We start from the raw sequence: 27437 nt of genomic DNA, 5'->3' as shown, positions 1-27437 counted from the left end.
TTAAGACTTTTTATATAGAAATTTAGAAAAAAAAATAAAATTCGTTTTTTAAAAAAATAAAATAAAATCTGAAATTAAATTGCCCTCCAAAACAAGTATGCAGTTTTGATTGATATGTTAAGATGCATTTTTAGAAAAAAAATTTCAAAATCGTAAGAGCCGTTTTTTAAAAAACTAATTTTTTATAAATAAAAAAATTTGATTTTTCAAAAAAAAAATTTTTCAAAATTTGTTTAAAAATCCAAAAATTATTTTTTTCAAAATTTTATTTTTGGCTTATATTTAAATTATATAAATGCTTCTTCACAAAAAGTTTCGTTGAAATCGAATAAGCAGTTTCGGAGATAATCGGATTTGAAAAAAACGGTTCTATGGCAGGTACCGTTAATTATGATTTACAAAACAAAATTTTTTCATTGGAAGATAGACCTTAGCTTGAAACTAACATTTGAATTTTTTAAACAAAATCGTTAGAGCCGTTTTTGAGATATTTCAATTTTACTAAAATTGGTATATGACAAGTACCGTTATTTTTTGTCCAAAAAAATTAATTCCAAAAACCCCTCTGGAGAGTCGCCAAATAATGCTACATACCAAGTTTGACATTAATCGGTCCATCCGTTAAGGCTGTAGCTCCTTATACAGACAGACAGACAGACAGACAGACAGACAGACAGACAGACAGACAGACTGACAGACTGACAGACTGACAGACTGACAGACTGACAGACTGACAGACTGACAGACTGACAGACTGACAGACTGACAGACTGACAGACTGACAGACTGACAGACTGACAGACTGACAGACTGACAGACTGACAGACTGACAGACTGACAGACTGACAGACTGACAGACTGACAGACTGACAGACTGACAGACTGACAGACTGACAGACTGACAGACTGACAGACTGACAGACTGACAGACTGACAGACTGACAGACTGACAGACTGACAGACTGACAGACTGATAGACTGAAAGACTGACAGACTGACAGACTGACAGACTGACAGACTGACAGACTGACAGACTGACAGACTGACAGACTGACAGACTGACAGACTGACAGACTGACAGACTGACAGACTGACAGACTGACAGACTGACAGACTGACAGACTGACAGACTGACAGACTGACAGACTGACAGACTGACAGACTGACAGACTGACAGACTGACAGACTGACAGACTGACAGACTGACAGACTGTCAGTCATGAGTGTAACAATTTTTTATTTTTATTTGTTGATTTTATGTACTGTTTTACCTGCACTATATTAATTCTTACTTTGTTCCGCAAAAAATCACAAAACATGTAATAAAATAAAATCACAAAAAGTTTTCTGTCATCTCATAAAAAAGACATTTTTATTCATTCATATTTGATTTAATTGTTCAGTTTTAAGTTTAGCTTATTCAAGAGTGAAATATTTTTAATATATAAAATATTTTAAATGAAAAAAAAAAAAAATGATATTAAAAATAGTAAAATATATTTAGTACATAATATATGTATCTTAAAAATGATAATTTTATTGTAATACAAAAGAAAATACTTCCAAGGTAGATTTTCTTTCTTAAAAAATGATTGTACGGTTTTCATTGATTTTTCTATCCAATTTCAAGGATATTTTTAATTTCCATAAGCAAAAAATACTCCATATGGGCTTCATATTGATCCCAATTAAGAGAAGCGAATGTGCGAGCAAAGTGGAAAAAAAAATAAAATAAAATAATTCGAATCTATCTATAAACTACTTTTGTTTAAGCTCAGTTCTAACAGTTCCCGTACTCGAAGTGGTATCATCTGAGGATGACGACGAATCCACTGATGACCCAAATGATGATGATTCGTGTTTGGAATTTTCTAGTTTTCCAGCTGTGCCGCCGCCGATTGGTGCTGCTGCTGCTCCTGCAGGTGTCGTTTGTTCCGATTTAGGTAAATCTGCAGTCTTCTGTAACGATGAGGAACTGCTCGATATCGGGGATGGAATATGCTTTCCTGCATTTCCTCTCATCTGTGGTATTCGCGAGGTTTGGCTCCCTATAGTGTCACAATTTCCACCGGCAGAGGGAGCTGTTGTCTTGCGACTTGTTGGGGGAGTGAATCCACCACCGCTGGCGCTGGTCATATGCACCCGTGGAATATTTGACTTATCCATTGCAGAAATTGCTTGCATACTTTGTTTAATTACCAAAGGCGTCAAATCTGTGACATGAGGTTGAATAGTGTGAGTTGCCTCTGTATGGTGTGATGCAAAGGCGGCTGTTGGTTGGAAAGTGCTGCATACAGATGTTGCTGACGAAGGTAAGGACACCATTCCGGATTGTCTCATTCCCGACTGCTGCCTCAGATTATTATTATGCTTACCTTGTGAAAATGGATCAACATTTTCGAAAGCTGATGGAGTAGCCGGTGCTGATGCAGATGCAGAAGTGCAATTTTTGATGATTTTTCCGGGCTCAAGTCCAAGATAGGTTGGTGTTGGTTTCTTTTTATTCACTGTGGAATAATTACTTTCCAGATTCTTTGGTATAATCGGGCCAACAATGAGGGTGTTTTGTGTGATTTCTGGTTCGTCTTCTTCTTCGGAGCAGCAATCCTGTGCTAGCATTACCGGTGATGTGGTTATGCTGTGACTTTGTCGTCGCAACGATGGTGGCTTTCGACCGAGAGTGGAAATGGTCCTTGGCGGTGGCATTGGTGGCATTTTACCCATTTGATTGGGCGTAAAACTATTCGGCGGCAATGAGTTTCTCTTGAAGTTATTCGATTGTCGGTCATTAGTTCCTGGCACACCGGCAGCAGTAGCAGTAGAAGCCAGTGAAGTTGATGTGGTTTGTGCTACAGTATGGTTACCAAATGAATCACACGGATAGTTGGGCAGAACTTTGGGAAAGTTACGACGTTTAATGGCGTATATCTGCTGTTCGGGAGTGAGTGTAGGATACTTCTGAGAGTTTGGCTCACGGCAGGTAACATTAATGTCTTCGTTAATGAAACTGGTGACTTTCTCGTCCTTGTTGCCATACACAGTGTAGTACATATCAACTGGGTCGGAACGAGAGTGTTTGTGATCTACGCGCAACCCCTGCTGGTGTTCGTCGTCATTGTTAGTTTGCTGATGCTGAGCTAACATTAAGGAACTGCAACTTGTGTTAAAACAACTAGAATCAATAGACTCTTCGGTTATAAGGTCAGTGTCAACGTCTACTTCTTGACATATGATTAAGTTGCGGGGGTTGTCGCTGGTTTTGAGTTTTGTAACTTCGATTGGCTCTTGGCGCATAACACTGTTGCTGCGGGCTTGGGGCGTTGCATCAATAGCCACACTTACCTTTTGTGGTCTTTTGAAAAAGTTTTTACTCCGAAAGGAAAACGTTGGCGAAGAACTTCTTTTTGAACTTTTTGGACTGCTTTTGGTTGCATTTTCATGTGACATCCAATCACAAACTTTGGTGTGGGCGTCCATTGTGCTAGAACTTAATTGGCGTGTGATTTTGAAGCCATTTATTGGGGAATGATTTGTTTTGACAGCTTCATAAGTATTGGATTTGCGAACCATATCCAAGACGTAGCTGTCTTCGCCATCGTTGTTTTTCGAACGTTTTAGTTCGTCGTCAGTTGTACCGTCATAGGAGAGGATTCCAAGTTTTCGTCCCATGATGGTGTTTTTCTTTTTCTTTTGTATCAGAAATGTTGAATAGATGATTACATTGAGTACTATGAAAACTGCAATCAGACCGATAAGCAGATGCATTGTACTTTCTGATTTTGCGACTTCCTTATTGTCGCCAGCGATGGGAGTTGATATAGTTGTTGTTGTAGAGTCATCTTCTGATTTCTCACGATGGATTATTCCAAATGTTGGTGGTGCGTTGTACATGTTATCGGCAGTTTCTTTTACTATCGGTGATGGATGTGATTTTTGGAGGAGTAATCTTAGAGTTCGTTGTGGATCATCGGTATTGTGTTCGCGGTGTGTGGGTGGAAATTTACTCATATGACCGGTTACAACTTCGTTGGGGTAAAGTGATGTTCCACCTCGTGATACTTGGGCAGGTAAATTTGAAAATGTGTGAATATACGGCTGTTGTTGAATGTTGCCGATTTGGTTGAGTTCATTTGGGAGTTCCTTGTTCCAGTAGTTCATGTATTCGTAACGATATTTGTAGCCAATAGAAGGGGGAATACCTTTAAGGAAATTCAAAAGGAAAATGCATAAATGATATGAATATGTTTACGTAATAACTAGAAGTCTTAAGGAAAATTTATATTTTTTTTTTAATGAAACATTTTCAAAAACGCAAAAAATGTCGAGAACTACCGAATTTTTCAACCTTTGGTTATTTTAGCCCTTTAGGAGTAGTTGTTGACTAAACTGATTACCTATAGTGGTAATCAATTTTTTTTTTTTCAAATGGACTGTTATTTGATTTAATGCACTTTTGTGCATGTTAATGTAAAAAAATTGAAATTTTTATGTGACTCAATATCCAACCAACGTTTAGCAAAATTCGAAACGAAATCGACTTTATTAAGGACGGAATTTCCCACTGAACGGGCTATACTTTTGTTAAGAACAATATTGACAAAATTTATCGTTTTCGACACAGTTGAGAGTGTGTGTCATTAGCCCCCTTTTTTTCGAAATTGTTATTTTAAAAGTTGTTGCAGGTTATTCTCGACATGTTCCATTTTTATTTTTTTGAAAAAAATTTCAAAAATAGTGGTTTTTGAGCTAGTTCCATTTTTTCGAAAATTGAATTTTTGAAAACTGCTTCAGGTCTTAAAAGTTGTTCCTGACAATTTTCCAAATTTTTTAAAGTTTAATTCAATTTTATTAATTGAGAGTTAGAGACCAAAAACAATATAATTCTAGCCCCAGTTTTTCGACTTTTAAGTTTTTAAAGATGGTTCCAAAAAATGTAGGTCGTGAAATTTGTATTTTTTAAGACATCGACATCGTTAAGAAAACAAAGAACTAGACATTAGAACTAAAAAAACACGATCTTAGTTAACTCTTAACGCAATTTCGACCTCTTTTGGTAATTTTAAAATTAAATAAAAACATGCGTGCAATTCACACGTGGTAGAAGAAAATTTTTCTTGCAAAAAAAAAAGAAAAAATCTAACTATTTTTTATTCTATCTCCTTTAAATACATGTTTTTTATATGACAACCTGAACCTATATTAATTTTATATCATCTGAAAGCTTATTGTTTCAGTTCAAAATATTTATATCGTCCATGTCTACAACATCTACAAAAAGAGCTTATTTTTTTCAAACCAAATCACTTTTCATCAAAAAAGCAAAAAAATCAATCTTTTTTCTCTTTTAACACCATTTTTTTTTAAATGATAAATTTTATATCATCTGAAAGGTTATTTCACCTTTTTTTATAACGTAACCATATTTTTACCATGCCTAGAAAAAAAAAAAAATAAGAATTTTTTAAAGCCAACTATATGTCGAAATTTCAAGCTGAGATTACGGTACTTCCTACACTGGTGATCGTCAACAGATCTCCACAGGTGTTTTGAGGTATTTTACAAGTTTTTCAATTTAAGATTGTGTTACTAGTAGAGCTCGTAAAATTAATTGTGATATATCAAATGAGAGGTTATGTTGTCAGCATGTAGTATTAAAGTTAAATCAAATTTTTATGAGCACTAGATCAAAAGATATAACGTGTGTAGAAAAAGAACATCTTTTTACCGTTATCTCAGAATTTTGAATATGAAATTAATTTTGTACATTTATAGTTTATTTAATTACCTATCTACAGTGCAAAATTTCATTCATCTATCTATTAAAATAAAAAAGTTGTAACAAGTTGAATGTTCGTGTCGCGTTTTTGTTTCATCTTGTTTCAAATCACTACGATACTAAAGAAGTTTTCACATAAAAAAAAAAAAAAAATAAAAACTCTGTCGCATTCAATGCGACATGATTATTTCAATTGAAATTAAGTCAAATAAATATTTACATACAGTCTTAACTCGAAATTTCTTTCAAATAAAGAAACTAAAATAACTTCGTCTGTAACTTACCAATATTAATATAACATTGATTTCTTTTGTTAAATTCCGGCCAATCCAAATCATATCGATCCCACTCAAGGGCATGTAAATTAATAAATGTTCCCTTCCATGGAGCCTTTGGATTTCTGAAATAAGGACAAAAATAGAAATCAATAAAACCTCCCTTCTATAAATATGCATAACTGCATGTTCATTCATTTTTATATGAGCAGAATTTGAAAACAAAGAAATCATTCTGCAAAACTAACCAATACCCAAGTTGTCTTCTTCGATATTTCTTTCAATTTAATGAATGAACAAAAAATAAAACAAAATATATTGCTCACCCGGTTTTAGCAAAATTAGTCCAATAAGACATCACTGCTTCAGATAGAAGTTTCTCTTGTGCATTGTATTTATTGTGAAATGGTCCTGCTGGGGCCAATGGTGCTCCAAATATAAAAGCAAGTTCCTCGCCAGTTATACTATGTGGTAGCTATATGAAAGGAATAAGAAATTGTAAGAAGGATAAGAAGGTTAGTGACATAGAACAATAACAAAGGATTTTGATTGTCATTCATCTGGTGTTAGATATTGGAATTATTTTCATGGCTTTTTTGTTTTCATCAAAGGGCATTTAATTAATATACAATTCCAATGCACGTTTCATAGAGAGAATACAATACTATGAATTTTTTATGACAACAAGAAGTAACAAGAAGTCCCTACCGCTTGCGAATGGCAAAAATAAATCAAAATCGAAAAGTGTGAAAAATTGTAATTGTAAAATTTAAAAAAATTTAAATTTCTATGTTATACAAGAATTTAAATGGCATACTTCTTTTAGAGGTTGAAACACTTTAAAATGATAAGATTTAAAAGTAGAAAAATAAAATGCATAAAAATAGGTAACAAAGAATTTTTATGAATTTTATTTTGAGAATCGTAAGACCAGTTTTTGTTTCATCAAATTTTTCGTAGGTAGGTACGAAAAATTTTCCAAAAAAAAATTTTTGGTCTGTAGGTAAGTATACCATTCTAAAACAATAAATTATTATCCATGCATAAAACCTAAATTTCAAGACAATTCAGTAACCCGTTTTGAAAATATTGATTCTTCAATATTTTTTTAAAAATCCAAAATTTAAATTATTGAACATTTCTCTTAATTTTTAAATTGAAATTACTATGACGCTTTTGTACAAAAATTCTCGTTCAAATCAGTTCAATTGTTTACGAGTCAGAAATTAAGAAAAAGGTCCTGTGGCAGGTACCGTTAATAACGGCTCAAAAAATATGTTTCTTATTTCAAAAAAAAAAAAAAAAACATGTAAGAATGTAAGAAAAGAAAGAAAAACCATATTAAGTTGGAAATATCTTAGGGACCAGACCTCCAAGAAACTTTTAGTTTTCAGTTTTGAATAGAACTTAAAGAGATCTTTCTTTTGTTGTCTCACTCGATGGATTTGGATGAAATTTTTTTTAAATCTACTTTTTGCCTCCAAATGTAAGAAAAAAAATGTTCAAAGCAAATACCTCAGCAAGCAGACCTCCAAGAAAATTTTGGTTTTCAATTTTGAATAGAGCTAAAAAAAAACGTTTTTTGATGTCACACTTAAAGCTACTTTTAACGTAAGCCTGTGTATATTTTTTGATTTAGTAACGTTCAGTTTCAGAGAAGGCTCTGTCATAAAAAATACAAACTTACCTATTTATTTTGTTTACATGAAAATTTTTTTCCAGTCTCAATATCGTTTGATAGATTATTCTCATCTCTCAAAATTCAATAAGTACATTTTTTATTTTTCTATACAAAAATTGAATTGAAACTACATTGTAATATGAAAATTACATTATGTACGTAGAGTACCCCCTCATTTGACATTTAGTTTTTGAAGGTCTGTATTTTCGGAACCTGTTAATGTTTTCCAATGTTTTGTTTTGTATATGATTTATTGACTATTCAAGATTATACTTAACATTAAATTTTTTTATTTTACAACATTTCAACATTTAAAAAAATAATGTTTTGTAAAAAAAGTCATTTTGTCAAAAGTGCCCCGGGACCGGGGAACATTTGACTATTAAAGGGGTACATTTGACAATGGTGGATTAAACCCAACATCGTGTGCATTATATTTTTCAAACTATCTTGCGGATCTTTCTCGTCTATTGTGTAATTAGAAAAAAAAAAAATTTGGTTTTAAACAATCTACTAGACAATAAATACTTCCTTATTCCGTGACCTTTCTTTTTATCAATCTACTAGACAATATAACGAAAAAAATTAATCTCAAAATTCATTTTCTTAAAAGAAGAAGAATAACCATAAAATATTTCAAAAAATCCCTCCATTTATAAATCTTAATCAAAATTAATCGATGTCGATTTATTTTTAAATAATTTATTTAATATATAATTCCCCAAAATCAACGTAAAACTGTGCCCACATTGCAAAAGTCAAAGGTGCCCAGAAGGAGCTTCATAACTGTTTTTCTTTTTTTTTCAATAACTAATACTATTTTTTTACAAAGCTGGTTTTAATTTACTTAACTTTAAGCATAGTGCTATCAAAATATTGATTCAACATTAAAATTTTGTTTTTATTAGGTTCAGAAATCGCTTACATACCGGTGGTCAAAAATTAGATCAGAAATACAGAAAACACTTGGTACTCCGCGAAAAGTTAATGAAAGACTGCGAAATTTCACAAAATTTCTTTAAATCAAATTAAGCTTCTTTCTTCATCCAAACTTTTGTTTATTAAGGGCACGATCATACTGAAAAACGCAAAGTATAATGTGCCCCGGTGTCAACTGTACCCCCTCTTACCCTACAAATCATTCAAGCGTTTTATTAAGTAAAATTTCAAATTTTGGTTTTCAAGTTTTTAGTTTCTTTTTTTAAACTTCTGATATCGACTATTTCTTAAAAACTGTGGTACCTATTCATTTTGGAGTTTACAACCCAAACAATTTGAAAAGCAACCTTTGAAATGGAATTGTTTGGCTCTGAATTCAGTTCCGTATTAAGTAAATTCTAAACCTTTCTTTTGTATAACTGGGTAAACACTAAACACATATAAAACGAAATGTTGAAAATAATATTTTTAGATCGAAATTATTTCAATAAAAACATGGTACCTACCTATATTCTATGAAGTACATTTTAGAGTTCAGGAAATCTTTTCTTGGTTAGTAAGGCACATCCTACTAGGTTAATTCTCAAAATTCGTTCATTTATTTAAGTTTCCCTAGAGGCATGGGAAATTGTAACATTAATAAAATGTTTTACGTCCGTTATCGAAAAATGAAATATAAAACTGGTCAAAATACAAAACACATTTTATCAAGGGTAACATTTAAGTTCAACACGTACCCTTACAACAGTTACGTGATTGAAAAACCACACTTTCCAATACTATATGCAATATGTTAGGTATACGGAACGGATATGTTGTATGTACACAAGTTAAACTTTACGTCTGTCGTCGGTAGTTGGAAAAGTCCTTATACCTCTAATTCGTATATAGAAAGGGGGCACCGACTTTCATACGTAATATAAGTAACAAAACACATAACTGACAACATTGAACAGTTATTGTTTAAGCTTTCACCTGCATTTATAATGGATTTATACGAACAAAATGTAAAAAAGTTTAACACACCTATCAATAACTTCATATATGAATGGTTTTGTTATTCGGTTCGGTCAGGGACGTTTAGAAATGTTCTGAAAATGTGTTTACATTTGGATGTAGAAAAGTTGCAATCTACCTTATGGCTGCGATTGAATTTACATACGTATTTGTGAGTAATTGGATATTGATGCATTTTGTAGCTATTGGTACATCTTTCTATAAATTAATTCAGTTAGATTTTGACTTTAGACTCAGAGTATGTAGGTTTTTAGGTCCAATTCGTTGACGTGTAGAGTATTAAAGTACTCACTTATAATTTTTACTCACTATAATAGAGCAAGTATCGGTTTCGGATCAATCGGTTTTAACTAGAGATAATGGTGAAATCCAAAAGAGTGGTTTTCATTTCGACATTCATTTCTACACAATTTTACTGCTAAAAAATTGTATAGATGACTTTTATGGAATTCTGTATTTTTTTTTTTTGTATCTCACTCGAACACGGTACTAACGATTTTGATTAAACTTGGCACATGTAATAATCAAAGCAATTGCAATTAATGCAATACAACTACATTTTTATTTGTTCTCAAAAACACAACTAATAAAAGAAGAGGCGATTTCTTAAGAAATTAAATTCACGGCCAAATTCCGGGTCGCACGTACATTATCATCAAGTTGCTCGTATGGTTAAAGTTTCTTACAGCAATTTTCATTAATTTTACTAGTGGAAAAAATATGTAATCAAAAAATCTAAATTTTTTTACGTTTCTCAAATGAGTGTATTTCCTTTTAAAATTTAAAAAAGGGGTTTTAAACTTCGAACTTTTTAGTTACGAAAAAAATAAAAAAAAATAATATTTCTCCGGTATTCAATTTGATTGAGGAGATCTCAAATCTAGGAAATTCGAACTTTAAAAACCTTTTTTTTTAGTTCCAGTGCGACTATGTAAAAGGCGAATACAGCCACTTGAAAATCCTCAAAAACATTTGATTTTTGTTTTTATCCTTTAATTCTTTCCGCTAGTGTATGTACCTATAAGAAATGTAAAAAAGAGATACAAATTATTATTAAAACTAAAATAATATCGTTTTGAATCGTCAAACTTAGTAGGTACCTAGGTATGCCATTTAATTTCTCGTATAACAAGGAATTTTTGATTTTTTTTTCTTTTTTTCGAAATTCAAAACAAAAATTCCAAAAAAAATATCAACCTTTTTCAAAAATTGATTTTTCAAAAGCGTGCTTTGTGGACTCTTTGGTATTATTTTAAAAAAAAAGTTAAATTTATAAAAAGGTTTTTTTTTAACTTAACTTATAAGTAACAGAGAGACAGTTTTTAATTTAAAAAAAATTTGATTTTGTTTTGAAAAATCAATTTTGAACAATGATTTTCTTGAGATTTTTTTGAAATTTTGGTTTCTTGTGTTGAATATTAATAGTTTTAGTTATTTTTTTTGTTTAAATGTATTTATAAAAAAATTTGCTTAATTTCTAAACTTAATAATTAGTCCAGTCAAGTTATACTTTTGCTGAGAAATAATTCGCAACTGCTATTCGTACCTAAAATATGAAAGTACACTAGTACAGGAACTAAACCCCCCATTTTCCACACAAATGTCTGGACGACTTTGGCCGCCATTTTGTTTTGAACAGTTTTGCGACTATCGCTTGTAGTTCGGCTAGTTTTAGTTTTAGTTCTAAAACCCACCATTTAGGAATTATAATGAATTTCGTAAAATGCTATGGTCACTTTTTTTTTATATGCACCATAACTTTTTATTTTAAACTTTTATCAAAAAATTGTTGTTATAGAAATTGAAGAACTATTAATTAACTATGTTTTTCTCATATAAGGTTTTTTTTCCGACGTACCGTTCCCTCACTAGAACGAAAAATCAATAAAAAAAATTAGAAAAAAACAGGGTGAATGGAGAGCACGATAACTATGGCGCTGAGATTTGATAACTGTATTTTGTAGAAGGATTTAATACAAGTATTTTTTACTTTGGGAGGGGGGTCTATCTAACCCCGTTTAGGCGGGAGGGGAAATTTTCTAAAAAACAGCCTAATATTAAAAAAAAATATTAAAAAACAACTGCAACACTAAGAGTTATGAAGGATATTTTTTTCAAAAACCACAATTAAAGGATTTATTTAGTATTGAATGTGTTTTTTTTTTATTTGTTTCATTAATTTTAACTTTGAGATCGATTATTTCAAAAACTATTAATTTTAATAACACTATTTAAAAATTAAAATAAATCCTTTAATTGTGGTTTTTGAAAAAAATATCCTTCATAACTCTTAGTGTTGCCGTTGTTTTTTAATATTATTTTTTAATATTAGGTTGTTTTTTAGAAAATTTCCCCTCCCGCCTAAACGGGGTTAGAAAGACCCCCCTCCCAAAGTAAAAAGTACTTGTATTGAATCCTTCTACAAAATACAGTTATCAAATCTCAGCGCCATAGTTATCGTGCTCTCCCCTCACCCTGTTTTTTCTAAATTTTTTTATTGATTTTTCGTTCTAGTGAGGGAACGGTACGTCGGACAAAAAAACCTTATATGAGAAAAACATAGTTAATTAATAGTTCTTCAATTTTTGTAACAACAATTTTTTGATAAAAGTTTAAAACAAAAAGTTATGTTGCATATAAAAAAAAGTGAGCATAGCATTTTACGAAATTCATTATAATTCCTAAATGGTGGGTTTTAGAGTAAAAAGTTATAATATATTTTGTGGGAAATAAAATTTACTACAAGTTTGTCTCATAACATTTTTCTCTAACACCAAAACTAGCCGAACTACAAGCGATAGTCGCAAAACTGTTCAAAACAAAATGGCGGCCAAAGTCGTCCAGACATTTGTGTGGAAAATGGGGGGTTTAGTTCCTGTACTAGTGTACTTTCATATTTTAGGTACGAATTGCAGTTGCGAATTATTTCTCAGACCTCCATACAACCAAATATAATTTGACTGGACTAAATAGACTACGAATTTTATTCACACTTCATTAAATTTAATTAAAATAGGAAATATTCAGATTTGTATGCAATTTGACAGTTTTTACATTTTTAACGGTGACTTTAAACACCTATAAGCTATAACTTTCTAAGCTTTCTAAAAAGGTGTTAAATGTCATTTTACGCAGTGTCGTTATTTCTCAATACTTTTTTTTCAATATTATGTTAGATGTTAGAAAATTGCCCCTCGCACGTAAATGGAGGCATATAAGTAGAACCAGTTCTCCAGCATAACCTTGTACAGTTTTAGCTAGGCACTTGATGCGGAGGGTCGACGTATGGTGGGATGGTGGCCTTAATACTATAAAATAATTCTTTACTCTTTTTATTAATTGAAAAATTAAAGAATCTTCCAACATTGAATTCTTAGTTAAAGAAAACTGCCTATTTCAATTAAAATTTAATAATTCATTCAAATTAAATAATAAAACTCAACGGACATCTTTACTGGTTTATTTGTAGAGGTATCTGATAAAATGTTTAGCTGTTGTTTATTCCTATGTTTACATGTGTGTCACTCTTTATCAAATTAATGTCTAAATATCCATCTCTAAAATAAAAGGTACCAAATGGAAACCTAACCTCTGCAGGGATATAACCACAATAATATAACTTTAAAAATAACAGTGAAAGCATCACAAAGCAAATGGCGGCGGTGGTGACCCATCCTTTAGCATATAGACAAACATACTGGTAGATAGCTACTTACACTTGAATGTGGTCCAGCAGCGCTATTGTGTCCAAACACGTACATATAGTTTCTAGGATTCACATCGGCATGAAATAGTCCTGTCTGAATTAATGGTCCAACAACTCGAGCATCAGATAAAATATCTAACACAACATCTCGGTGCTCCATACTGGATGCTTTAATAGGATTGTTGTACATATCCGTGTATCTTTTTGATTGTGACAGGTAAAAAGCCATCAGCAGCAAACATGCAAATAAAATTTAAACCAAAATTAATGAAATACAAATTTTAGAATTAGAATTTAAGTTATCTAACAAATTTGTTGTAAAACGGACAAAATGAAACAAGAAAAGGTACAATTAGTCGTTTTTTAATAGATTTCGACAGATGTAGGTACCTAAACAAATTTCAAAATCAAAACATAAAAAGTATTTTCTGCAAAAAAAAATAAGCTACCTATATCCAAAAGTATTAAGAAGACAATAAGTTCAAAAATCTATTAAATCAGTATTAATAGAATAAAAATGTCAAAAGTCCTATCTATTAAGAGAAAAGAGTTATATTAATCTTTTAAACAATGATTTTTTATTCATATTTATATGTAAAATTTATAGATAATTAAATTTTTATAACTCTAGGGACATCCAAACAATTTAAATTAGATTCAATACAGAGCAAACATTTTATTAAAACTTCTCTTATAATACCCCACAGTGCACGTAATTGGTTTCAAATGGAAATTAATTCAAAAATTTTCAAAAAACTAATTGAAACTGCTGTATGCAGACATCAGAGACTGGGTTGCTAAAAGGCACGTAGACTTTAATTACATGAGTATTATTTCAGCACATTAAATAAAATGCCAATGAAAAAGTGAAAACTATTTAAGAGATTTTATACAAAACAAAACACATTTAATTACAAACATTACTTATTAAACATTTTTGCAATGTATATTTGTATATAGGTACACTCCTTTTCAACAGAATAGTTACAATAGTTTCAAAAAATTCATCAGTAGGTATTTTTTTTCCTTTTTGCTTGAAGTTACACTCAAACTTCACTAATTTTTTAAAAATATTTTTATAAGGGTATTTTCGATTTTAATCCACAATTGTTTTTCAAAATGTTGATTAAACAAATTAAAGCACAATTAGTTTTAACAGTTTTTGATTTTAATTGTAAGTTTTCCTGAAATCCACAAAAACATTCAAGATAACAAAGGTGTATTTGAATTTTTTACTAAAATAAAATAGGCACTTTATAAGAGAAAACCAATGGAAAATTATGTTGTGTTCCTTTTTTGAAATAATATTAGTTTTTGCTTTCCTCAAAATCTTAAATTTAGGTACAGAAACAGTAAAACAGAAATAAATAAGATACACAGAGAAAAATATGACCCGCTAAAAACTAACAGATTGCCATATTGTTTTACCGTCCATACATTTCATAAGGAAATCTTATTAAAATAAGGAGATTTCTTATTATTTTTATAGAGAAAATCTTATTAAAATTTCACTGAAAAGTTGATTATTTTTTGCAACTTAGCACTAGAACAAAAATCGCGATCAATATTTTCATGGCAGGTTGGTTCAGGTGGTAAGGTGGGCGACTAAAGATTTGAAGTCTCCAGTTCGATTCCCAGCCTGGTCATCTTTTTTTTTATTTTTTTGCAGATTTTAAAACAATAAGGAAAACCCGATTGTTTTAATAAGGTTTCCTTCTTGGATGAAAACCATAGAGAAATCTTATTGTTTTTGTTCTATTTTATGTGGTCTATTTTTCTCTGTGTAGATTACGCACAACTATTGGAAAAAACAGAGGTATTTGAACATTTAAAAATTTGTGTACCTATTCTGTTGGAAAAGAGTGTAATTTTCTGTGCATGTGTATTATATTCTGTAAAAAACATTCAAACAAATGCAAAATTACATCCAATAAAGTAGCAGTAGGAAGCGAATAGAAGCAGAAGTATTCAGAAATACATATTTAGGTAATTGTTGCTACTAGAGCTTGTAATGGTAATCCAGATGTATGTAGGTTTGTAGATATATAATCGTAGAAACACACTTATGAATAGATAAATGTGTGATTTTGATTTTGCTATTTAGCTGAAACCTCGGCTAATGTTTTGAATTTGTTCAATTTAATGCGCATTGATATCCATTTTTGGGTACCTATCTGAAAGTTAATTTGAAAAGAATTCGTATAGCGAAATATATAAACTCTTATTGAAAATAACATTGGCTTTGTATTCATGTAAAATGTTCAAATTACTCGATTTTCGATAAATTAAAACGTCTTTTTGAAGTTTTTGAAATATTTAAAATTTGTTTAATCAAAACCAGAAAACAAAATCCAAGAATAAGAAAATCTTAAGATTATTTTTTGGTTTTAAGATAAAAACTTAAAAACACTCGAAACTCCGGAATAGGAGATTAAAAATATAAAAAATAATAAAATAGATCTCGAGCCCACTTTGAACTACATACCTATAACATTTTTCAGCTCAATTTAAAAAATAATCAAAGAACTGATAAAATAACAGCCTGTTAAATTATTATTGAAATGGCACAAAGTCTATTCTCTCCCTTATGGATACCGGGCAATTTAAAATAAAAATTGACTTAAAATTTAAAAAAATATAAATAAATTATCAATTTTTTTACATAATTAGATAGGACTGTTCATTGTGAACTCGTATCTGTAAACCAAAATTTCTCCCTCCGAATGTAGGAAAAAATTGTTTCGATTGCAAATAATTCAGCAACTAGAAATTCAAAAAACTTTTGGTTTTGAGTTATGAATAGAGCTTAAAAAGGCGTTTCTTTTGATGTGTCACTCGTAGGATTTGGATGACTTTTTTGAAAATGCATTATTTTTAGGCAAGGGGTTAACCTTGATTTTTTCTCGAAAATGTGAAAAAAATAAATTTTCAATTTGTTTACATAATTAGATAGGCCTGTTCAGTGTTCATTGTTAACTCGTATCTGTAAACCAAAAGTTGTTTCGAGACTTTGATCCGAAAATATCTAGTTCCGAATGTAGGAAAAAAATATTTCGATTGCAAATAATTCAGCAACTAGACATTCAAAAAACTTTTGGTTTTCAGTTATGAATAGAGCTTAAAAAGGCCTTTCCTTTGATGTATCACTCGTAGGATTTGGATGACTTTTTTGAAAATGCATTATTTTTAGGCAAGGGGTTAACCTTGATTTTTTCTCGAAAATGTGAAAAAAATAAATTTTCAATTTGTTTACATAATTAGATAGGCCTGTTCAGTGTTCATTGTTAACTCGTATCTGTAAACCAAAAGTTGTTTCGAGACTTTGATCCGAAAATATCTAGTTCCGAATGTAGGAAAAAAATATTTCGATTGCAAATAATTCAGCAACTAGACATTCAAAAAACTTTTGGTTTTCAGTTATGAATAGAGCTTAAAAAGGCGTTTCTTTTGATGTGTCACTCGTAGGATTCGGAGGACTTTTTTAAAAATGCATTATTTTTAGTCAAGGGGTTAACCTTGATTTTTTCTCGAAAATCCGTAAAGAAAAATAAATTTTCAATTTTTTTTAGGTAAATAGGTAATAAGATAGGCCTGTTCATTGTGAACTCGTATCTGTAAACCAAAACTTTGATCCTAAAATATCTGCTCCCGGATGTTTGAAAAATATAGATATTAAAATATATTATATAAAAACAAGTTGTTAATTTTCAAACATTTTTTAAAACTTAAATTGGGAATGCCATTCCTAGGAAATAATTTATAACTTAACTAACTTAACAACTAAAACAAAATTTAAAAAAAATTCAGTGACTCGTTTTCACAAAAATTATTTTTCAAAAAAAAAAAAAAAATTCAAGTGTCCCATTTAATGGGTTCTATTTTTTTAATATGAATATTTTGACTATTCAAAGGATTCGGTGTTAATTTTTTTTTGTTAAAATCAGTAATATCAGGAAGAATAAAGTCAGATATCAACAATATTTTGAAGGTACCTACTGTTGATTAATGGTTCAAAATTTTGTTTTATTTTATAAATCATAGAATTTAACTGATTTAGAAGATTTTTAAATACAATTTTAATTTTATCTGGTATCACACAGGTAGATCAGGGAGACATAAAAAAAAAAAACAACACAGAAATTCAATTCATGCTAACTCCACCCTAATGTATACCTATGTCAATTTGCATAAGAACTTTGTACCTAGTATACCAATATACTTACTTTTTAAGTGTTGCAGCCAGTGCCAGATCTGGACGAATGTCGAATCGACTTTGCATGTAGAAACGCAATAAATTATCTCGTTCATGCTCCTGCATTCCGTTCTCAAGTTGAGGTGCATTCAATGTGTGAAAAGACTCGACTTCTGTCATACCAAATAATAAATCATACCTGTAATATTAATTTAAAGAAGAAGTGTATACATTTAATTTCAGAATTTCTTTGATATTTACTTAATTAATAGTTCACAAAAACTTTGAGAAGAAATCTCATCATCAATTTGAGGTATTAAACGAAAGTTTTCAATCACACCTTGCAACTTAAATGACTTTTTCATTTATTATATTCACTATCATATATATGTAGGTATATAAATTTATCAAAAAAAAAAAGTTGTTCGACTTTGCTTAGCTATGAAAAATGTTGAATGAAAGACAAGGATTTTTAAAAGCATCTTAAAGTTTTCTTTGGAATGGTTCTTTTTTCAATTTAATTTGAATTCAAAATTTAATGATAGTTATCTATAGGTTGTGACGAGAAGTTAAGTAATGTAAATTCAATTTGTTAGTAACGTAGTTTGATTTTGTTGAAGAGATGGTTAAAAATATAACTGTCCAAAAAGAATAAAAAAATGTAAGTATTCTTACTCATTTCAAACCAATATTAAGTATTTTGTTAGCATTTTTTTTTCTAATTTTAATTCTCATGATTAAGTACCTACAAAAATATCTATCGTTTGATATCCGCATTGCTTTATTTTCAGCGTTTTGAGATTTGGTCATTTTCATTACAATGTTTTTTTTATTTTCGATAAGAATATTTCCTTTCGCAACTTTACGTCATAGACTAAAACTATTATAAAAAGCAAGCTAACTTCCGTAGAATTACTCGAATAACGGAAAATGAAATGGTGAAGCATCCTTCTGCAGCATCATTTTACGCAAATGAAAGTTATTAATTCATGAATACATATATACTACCTACATTTGTATATACCAGGAAAAGGCAAACCAACTAAAATAAATTGCACGACTGGGGTCGCACGTACTTGCTCTTATGCTTAAAGTAACTATAATGTTAAAGCTGTTTATTCAAGAAATTTAAAATTTGATATTTTGAAGAAATTTCATAAGTAGTATAAAAAAATTAAATCTGTTTTTATAATTAATAAAACTCCGTTTTAAAATATCTTAAAAAAAAAAACAAATATGCCATTTTATTTCTCGTATAAAAAGGTATTTTTAGAAAAAAAATTTTGAAAATTGTAGGAGCCGTTTTTTAAAAAAATAATTTTTTATATATAAAATTTTTCTAACATTTTTCAAAAAAAAAGTTGGTATGCCATTTTTTAGAAATAATTAATTTACACATAAAAACTAAATTTCAAAATTTTTCATTGATCCGTTTTCAAAAAATTGATTTTTCAAAAAAAAATTTTGAAATATTTTTTAAAAAACCAAAAATGCGTTTTTTGAAAATTTTCTAAAATTTTAATATTATCTTTACTTACACACTTTTGTATAAAAATTTTCATTTAAATCGGGTTAATTTTGTACGAGATATTCAGAAACGAAAAAAACCGTTCTATGACAGGTACCGTTAATAACGGTACAAAAAATATTTTTTTTATTTAAAAAGTTGGCTATTATGTGTAGTACTAAACACAAAAATTTTAATCAAAATCGTTAGAGCCGTTTTTGAAAAAAATTACCTTTTCTATTTCCGTTATATGGCAGGTACCGTTAGTTTTGGTCATAAAAAAAAAATTTCAATTTCCCCTCTAGGGAATCACCAAAAACTGCTAACTACCAAGTTTGAAGAAAATCACTTCACTCGTTTAGGCTGCAGCTCCAGATAGAGACAGACACACAGACAGACAGACAGACAGACAGAATTGCCGGACCCACTTTTTTGGCATTCTCCATCATCGTAATGTCATGTAAAATTGTTATCTCGAGTTCGATTTTTTTTACGAATCCTAAACTTGCCCTATAGTACCTATATCGCAAGTAAAAAAGAATGATTGCAAGGCATTCAATGTTATTTTTTTTTGTTAACTGGAAACGATTACTCTGTACCTACGTTTAACGTATGTTATTTCAGGCTCTTACCTTTACTGCGAAATTTTGTATTTTTCAAAATTAAGCAAAAAAATTATCTAGTTCTGACCAAAAAAAAAACATTTTAAGAGTCTTTTGTGCATATTATTATACAAAGCTGACCTGAAGTAAAATGCATTCGTCTTAAGATGCAATAAGCACTTGTTCCATTAAGTGGTTTTTCCCAAGAGATATTATGGAAATAAAAGATGAAGTAGACTTTAAACCTTTCGTTAAATAAAAAAACACAGTCAAATTAGGAAATGCATAATATTTCGCTTGACAATTTTTTTTTAAGAAGGAATATGTCTGGATTCATCTCCTTATTGTAAAATACAAATTTGGGCATGGGAGTAACCACAATCATTTTAGTTTTATTGCATAACTTCTTTAAAATTAATTTTAAAATTCTACTTAAAACCACCCTTGTATAATAGTTGTTGAGTTTTATTAACTTGATCATATAAGTGTAGGTACTAACCTGCTGAAAAGCTCCGTATACTGGCTCATAACTTTATATGGCTGGTTTGGAATTACATGTCCGTCAACAATTGGACCTAGAGACGTAGAAAATTGTGGAAAAGCGGTTGGTATTTTTTGGATTTCTTCATACCTAGTAAAAAATAAAAGAAAAAACAATTAAGAATGAAATATATCGAAATTTTGAGCAAAGTTCATTGAAGAAATAGGGTAAAAAGGAATATTTGTATTGTGGTTTTTTAAAGGTGTTACTTCAAAGACCTGTTAATTCTAATCATTCCCACGCTTCCTCTTTTCATAAAAAAGAACATAAACTTTCTTAGAGTGGTCACTTCGGGTCTCATTTTCCATTCAACATTAGAAAATACTTAAAAATAATGTGTGATTTTCTAGTAGTTTAAAAAGAAAGCAAAAAAAGTGCGTATACGCCACAGTGCACATGTACAACATGCGAATAATGGGCTAACACACTCTAATGGAAATTAAAGTAACATTTACATTCCAAAACTCAGCAAAATCTTCATCTTATTGTCGTCAGTGTTAATAAATAAATAGAAAAACAAAATCTTTTCAAATGGGGATACAAAATTAAAATAATTTCTGCAGCCTCGTAAATTCTGTTTTGTTTTTTTTTTTTTTAATATTAAAAAAAACAAAAATCAAATTCAATACAAATAAACAAAATAAACATAAATAGCATTTATTTATAATAATAGTTTTGGTCACATTGTAACCAAAAAGTCCTTTTTAGGAATTTTTTTGGATATTGAATACCTACCACAATCCTGTAAAGACACTGTAACGTGTTGTATAATTATTCAGTGATTTAAGTTAACAAAACTCTTCAACATTATTTCTCGTTGTATTTCAAGTAAATTTTATTTCCCCTTTTAAGAATGCGTGCACACATTTTAGACCTCCAGGACAAAATATCCAATGTAAAAGGCTACCATAGGGCCAATCCCGTGGAGCAATTTTTTTCTTGCACTTTCTCCTTATCCTTATACACTCAGAAAAATTGATATTGTACAAGTTTTATATTCATTAATCAAATTACGCCAGCGCAGCGGCGCGGCGATCACATTTTATAAAATCTAATAGCCCACAGCAAATTAGAATAATATTCTTCAAATATCCTCTTAGTTTAATTGGAATAAAAAATGCAATTTAAAAAAATTAAAATTGCAAAATCGTTTAAGATTTTCCTTGAAATATTTCCAAAACATTCAAACCATATAGGTACCTTCCATAGCAGCTTAAAAGGGCACCAAATTACCATAAGAAAAAATTACTCATTTCGTGATTAAAATAAAAGAATCCCATTTCTATAGTCTTTGACTTATAATATCACAAATAGTATAATTTTTCCATGGAGCAATCTGTAAAATGTGTCCTCCATACACCATGGAGCAGCAGTAAATCATGCTGTCATTTTTAAATGAATATCTTCTGCAATAAATATTGGTTATTGATTTTCGATTTATGCTTTATCGTTGACTGTATTCCTTTATTTTTTTTTTTATTGTGTGCCAATTTTTACTAAATCAAGGACAATAGAGAGAATAAATAAATAAAGGTCCAGCAGGACCCACCCTTTATTATTATTATGGTTTTATGTTTTGCTTTTAAAGTGCGAAACAGACAAGTCAAAATTTATGGAATAAAAAAAAAATAGATTCTTTATGCATTAGAATCCTATGATTTCAGTAAATAGATTTTAAAGGAATATCACGAAAATCGATGAGATGAAAAAAATAACTCGGCATTATTTACTTTAAAACTAAGTAACTGACACAATTTTGTTCATTGAATATTCACATTCAACAAATTGATTTAATTAATCGACAAAAAATATCAATCATAATTTAACTAGTACGTTTAAGTACATTACACATACCGTTTCGATCGTAAGCAAGTCAACATTTCTTCATTAGCATCGTTTAGAGGACAGTTGAGTCCATGTGCCATTTGCATGGTCAATTGTAGTGAATTGTTTGAAGCTGCCCAATCGGCCATTGCTGAACCAGACATCAAAATTGCTCGATGGAAGAGCCCTATATGGTGAAAAGGATAATGGTCAATATAAATGGTAATTGGATAGTAACTTTCCACTCATGTTCCAGCGCCAGCAAAATACATACCGGATGCAACAGGCGATACCATCAGGTAATTAACACATACTGCTCCTGTACTATGTCCCATCAGTGTGACACTGTTTTTGTCTCCACCAAATGCTCCAATATTCTCCTTTATCCAGTGTAATGCTGCAATTTGGTCTAATAGGCCAAAATTACTTACGGTATCGTCACTAATGCCAGGTTTCATGAACCCTTAAGTGAACGAAAAATAAATGGTGCGGTAAATTGGATTGTCAATAAATAATTATTAGATTTTAAAATAAATAAAAGCCATGCATTATTAAATTTTTGGATGCATAATTTTGGAAAATAGAATATAACAAGGTCCTGGTTTTAGTAGATACACATATAAGCAGACATATAAGTCATGAAATGATTACAGAGAAAGCAGTTTGATCTTTGAAATTAGAGAAAGTCTACTACTTTTTTTCAGTTCATTTAAATAGTATAAAATATTGGTTTTATTGCAATAACTGCTGATTTATTGCATAGAGAGTTTCCGTCAAGCTTCATAAAAGTAAATATTTTAACAATTTTACCCGACGCGACTTTCAAGCATAAGCTTGAACTTGAATCTTGGAGGTAGGGGATTTCAATAAAGAATTTGACATCTCTACATTAGCTCACTAAAAGGTATCATAACACAATTCTGGCTTATCAGCACGGACACTATATCGCTAATAATGCAAGATACAATTTTATTAAAATCAAGACAGCAGGTCTTAAACGACGACGGGACAGATTGGAACACAAAAAACATTAAATGTTAGAAAAATACAAAGAATTACATTTGTGATTCGAAACAAATAAGGTATAGGTATTTTCAAGTTTACTTCATAAAACTCTCACTTTTCCGGATTTTGACATAGAAAACAAATTTGGTGAGTAGAAATATGTAGAGAAGCCTCACAGAACGACGACTCACATACTAGTATGTATTTGGACCAAAATAAAAAGTAAAATAAAGAAGTAAAATTTTGCTATAACGGATCCTAAATACACATTCTTTGTCAACGCAAAGCGCTAAACGAAATTCTATGAAAGTTTTAGTTTTCGATTTCGTGTTAAAAAAACACTCATACCCTTATTATGACTATAGTTATTACAGCGTTATTATACCTACTATTTTTAATATTTTTTGTTTTGGAGATAAAACTCGTAGGTATATACACGAATAATGCCCGATTCACAATATTGCGAGACGACGAGACGAGAGCGAGACGAGATTTTCCTTCATGCCCCATTCACAATATTGCGAGACGACGAGACGAGAGCGAGACGAGATTTTCCTTGACGATTTTAAAAAATTCCAAATAATGAAAATATATGAAACAATACACAATATTCCGAATCTCGTTGCGTTGAAATTCCGAAAATTTGGAAAAAGGACGTACGAGACGACGATTTTTCGAAAATGAAATTTTAATATAAAAATATTCTTGACAGTTCATATGAATAAAAGTTTTCTCAATTTAAAACATTCGAGTTAGCTCAGGTGAGAAGATGCATTGCCTCCCAACTTCTACGCCCGGAGTTCGATTCTCAGTAAATACTATTTATTTTTTTTTATTTTTGTTTACTTTATAGAATAAAAAATCGCAGTATTGTGAAGTTCCATACGATTTTAAAACGATTTTTATTTAAATCGAAAACGTTCAGAAAAAACGTCTCGCTCTCGTCTCGTCGTCTCGCAATATTGTGAATGGGGCATGACGATTGATTTAAAAAATGTTCAAATAATGAAAATATATGAAACAATACACAATATTCCGATTCTCGTTGCGTTGAAATTCCGAAAATTTTGAAAAAGGAAGTACGAGACGACGATTTTTCGAAAATGAAATTTTAATATTAAAATATTTTAGATATTTATATAAGCATATGGGTAAAAGTTTTCATAATTTCTAAATTCGATTTAGCCTAGGTGATGAATTAATTGCCCCGTAATCTCAACGTCCGGAGTTCGATTCTCAAAAAATATTGTTTATTTTTTTTTTTATTTTTGTTTACTTTATAGAATAAATATCGTAGTATTGTGAATTTCCATACGATTTTAAAACGATTTTTTTCAGAAAAATCTTCTCGCTCTCGTCTCGTCGGGTCGCAATATTGTAAATTAGGCATAAGAAAATTACACCTTAAAATAAGATGGTGCCCACTTTAAATCCCACCATCTTAAAACATTAGGATTTTCGAATTTTGTTAATTTAAATTAAAATACATTTAACAAAAGTACGAATTCATATTTAAAACTTTAAGATTATATCGTACAAATTATGCTATAATTTTCTATAGGAGAGATTGTAACCAAGAATTCCTAAATGGATTGTTTTTCACAGCTCTGGTACTCTGAAAGTCGCAACCGATAACAAGAATGCCATTTTCCCGAGAAACATTACGAATGCTTCTTCTAGTGGTTCATATCAGAATATGAAGAGCCCTGCGGAAGAATCTATAGGCATTACATTTTGAACTAAACAAACAACTCGAATTAAAAAAAAATCGGTCTTTTTGTTCAAAAATATAGGTTCAAAATTAATAGACATCAGTTAGTAACTGTGTTTTATTGAATAAATAACTAATTTTAAGTAGATATTTTTGACAAAGTTTTTCTTGCACTTCTCCATCATCGTAATGTTGGTTTTGATTAAAAACTCAATTTTTTTTTTGACACGAAACCAATACAAATACTTGCCCTATAGAAAGAGCAAGTAAATAAAGATTTATTCTTTCTAAATAATTAAACATCATTTTGTCTCCGAAAGTTTTCGAAGGAGAAAGATTAAAAACCGAAATGTCGGGACAAAACCGGGACATATTTTGTATCGGGACAGGCTTCAAATGTCGTGATTGTGACGTATGTTCTGACGATTTTTGCTGAGTCTGTATGACAGAATAGGAAAAGCAGCATCTTGGAACATGTTCTGCTCTTTCCCGAGTCGAACATTTGGCACTATTTAAATCCTATTTAAAACCCAAATATTCTTTGTTTAGATTCAATAGGTCATAAATATCACTAAATTTCTAAAGGAAATAACCTCTACTTAAGACCGCAAATAGTCGGTTATCGGAAAAAATCCCATTTTGGGTAGTTATTTAGGACCAAAAAAAATATGATTAAACCATTATTAGAACCTTAATATACTACAAAATCTCATTTGGTCCTATGTATTCTACAATTTCCCAAAAATTCTATAGGCGCTGTTGTTCTCACTAGGGTCTTAATATATGTACTAACTATGTCCTAAAAATTCTAATTAAGCTATAATAGCTGTGTTTTATTTTGCTCTAGATCCAGATCAGATCATTGCATTTATTTGCAACACTAACAAAACAAAATCCTGCTTTTTTTGTAAAGCTAATAAAAACAATGATCTGATCACTGATCTGGATCACGAATAAAATAAAACACAGCTAATAAATTAATGCTCAGGTTGAATAAATTGAATATTTTAATATCATTAATATAATATCATTATGAAAATCAGAAAAAATGATTAAAGATTTTTATTTAAAAAAAATTCGATTTTTGCTAGAATCCATCGGCGGCTGGCGCCACAGACATAGTAGGTAACATAAATACACAGGTCAGTTTTCCAACGTTATCAATGGAAAAGAAAAGGATTAATTCTGGTTAATCCAATAATGTCCCACTTTATTGTATCCTCATACAACTCCGGAATATTTGAAATTATTTTACCAGCAAGTCCATTCATGTAAAAACAAATAAAATGCACGACTGTGTCGCACGTAATGGCTTCAAATTACATATTTTATTAGTTATAATAACCATTTGAATAATGTAAAATTTTGAATAAGTAAATAATGTTCATATATCCTCTAATATTATCGGTACTATTTTAAATTATTTTTTATAGAAACTTGGGAATGCCTTAGTTTTGTTAGGATTAATGACAGAGTAGTACCACCATAATAAATTTTATCAGAAAAATTAGAGCCGTTTTCGAGAAAATTGCAACTATTTGAAAAAAAAATGGTATGGCCCTTTCTCTAAAATAGATATTACAAAAAAAATCACAAATTCGCAAATTACAAAAAAATCATCCGCACCAATTTTAAAGAAAATTCGTCCACTCGTTTAGGCTGCAGCTTCTTGTTCAGATGAAGTCACGAACGGACGCACCGACACGAACCGACCGCAACGCCCGCACAGACCGACGAAAGTCATGACGAAAACCACTTTTTCGAATCGTGCATGCAAATTCATGCACAGAGTATAATTTAATTTGTAATAATGATTATATTTATTTTGATCTACACGAATATTACGTTATCTTTTATTTTGTCTTGCTCTTTTTTAACTTAAATATTAATTCTTATTTTCATTCACTATCACTTCCACTTTTTGTTTGTATTTTTTTCACAAAAATAAAACAAAATTTTAACCGAAACCAAACCGATCCGCACTCGCCGAATGACAATGACGAAAGAATTGCACGTGAAAATGACCATGCCCAAGTTCCTGTCTAAACTTGTATTTTTAGGACTTAGCTAGTATTTGGAGTTTAAATAGCCTCAACCAAGAAATAAGAGTACAAATTGAGGGGTTAAAGATTTTCGACACATGAAGAATATTTAGGACTTCAAAAGTGTTTGGTGTTTTAGTAGTCTGAATCTAGCTTAAAAAGTGTTAATAGTTTCTATCAAGCTTAAAGAGCTTTACAAGTACATAGCAGGGTCTAAAATTTTTGACACAAATAGAATATTTAGGATTAAACTACTGTTTTCAGTTTTGAAAGTCGTTATTTATCAGTTGTGCAGATTTTTCAGGAGGTACTGAGCTTGATAAGTATAAAAAGTTCATATTTAGGTTTATTTTAAAATGAAAAGTACTTGAATAGAATCTATTTAGTATATTGAGTACTAAATTCGTACATAAAGTTCGACTCGGGTTCTCTAAGACAAAAACTCATTTAGAGTATTTAACAGTGTTCGCTTTGATTTAGCAACATCGACAATAAAAGTCTATTCCGCTTCATAAGAGCTCTAAATGGTTCCATGTGTCGAAGGATTTTATAGATTAAATGGCATTACAAAGGGCCATTCTCTGGTTTTAGTTCTACGATGTTACACAGTTGTCAGCCA

The 27437-nt window shown here is 30.4% G+C and overlaps 1 protein-coding gene and 1 long non-coding RNA gene across 2 annotated transcripts in view; one reads left to right on the top strand and one right to left on the bottom strand.

Moving 5' to 3' along the window:
* Positions 1 to 1522: 1522 nt before the first annotated feature.
* Positions 1523 to 27437, bottom strand: part of LOC129913899 (uncharacterized) — a 36229-nt gene continuing 10314 nt past the window's right edge. The window contains exons 4-11 of the mRNA XM_055992866.1: positions 22335 to 22523; positions 22091 to 22247; positions 20195 to 20326; positions 17618 to 17785; positions 13405 to 13594; positions 6378 to 6526; positions 6061 to 6176; positions 1523 to 4199 (exon numbers count right to left, since the gene is read on the bottom strand). Of these exons, the coding sequence (XP_055848841.1) occupies positions 1759 to 4199; positions 6061 to 6176; positions 6378 to 6526; positions 13405 to 13594; positions 17618 to 17785; positions 20195 to 20326; positions 22091 to 22247; positions 22335 to 22523 (3542 nt within the window). The 3' untranslated portion in view covers positions 1523 to 1758. The remainder of the gene's footprint in view (positions 4200 to 6060; positions 6177 to 6377; positions 6527 to 13404; positions 13595 to 17617; positions 17786 to 20194; positions 20327 to 22090; positions 22248 to 22334; positions 22524 to 27437) is intronic.
* On the top strand, positions 22002 to 22774 carry LOC129913900 (uncharacterized). Its single transcript, XR_008772110.1, has 2 exons — positions 22002 to 22359; positions 22451 to 22774. It is a non-coding gene; the product is annotated as an uncharacterized LOC129913900 (long non-coding RNA).

Source organism: Episyrphus balteatus, chromosome 3 (assembly GCF_945859705.1).
Source record: "Episyrphus balteatus chromosome 3, idEpiBalt1.1, whole genome shotgun sequence".
In the NCBI taxonomy this organism is placed as follows: Eukaryota; Metazoa; Arthropoda; class Insecta; order Diptera; family Syrphidae; genus Episyrphus; species Episyrphus balteatus.
Note: the sequence above shows the minus strand (reverse complement) of the source record. Positions and strands in the feature narration are given on the sequence as shown.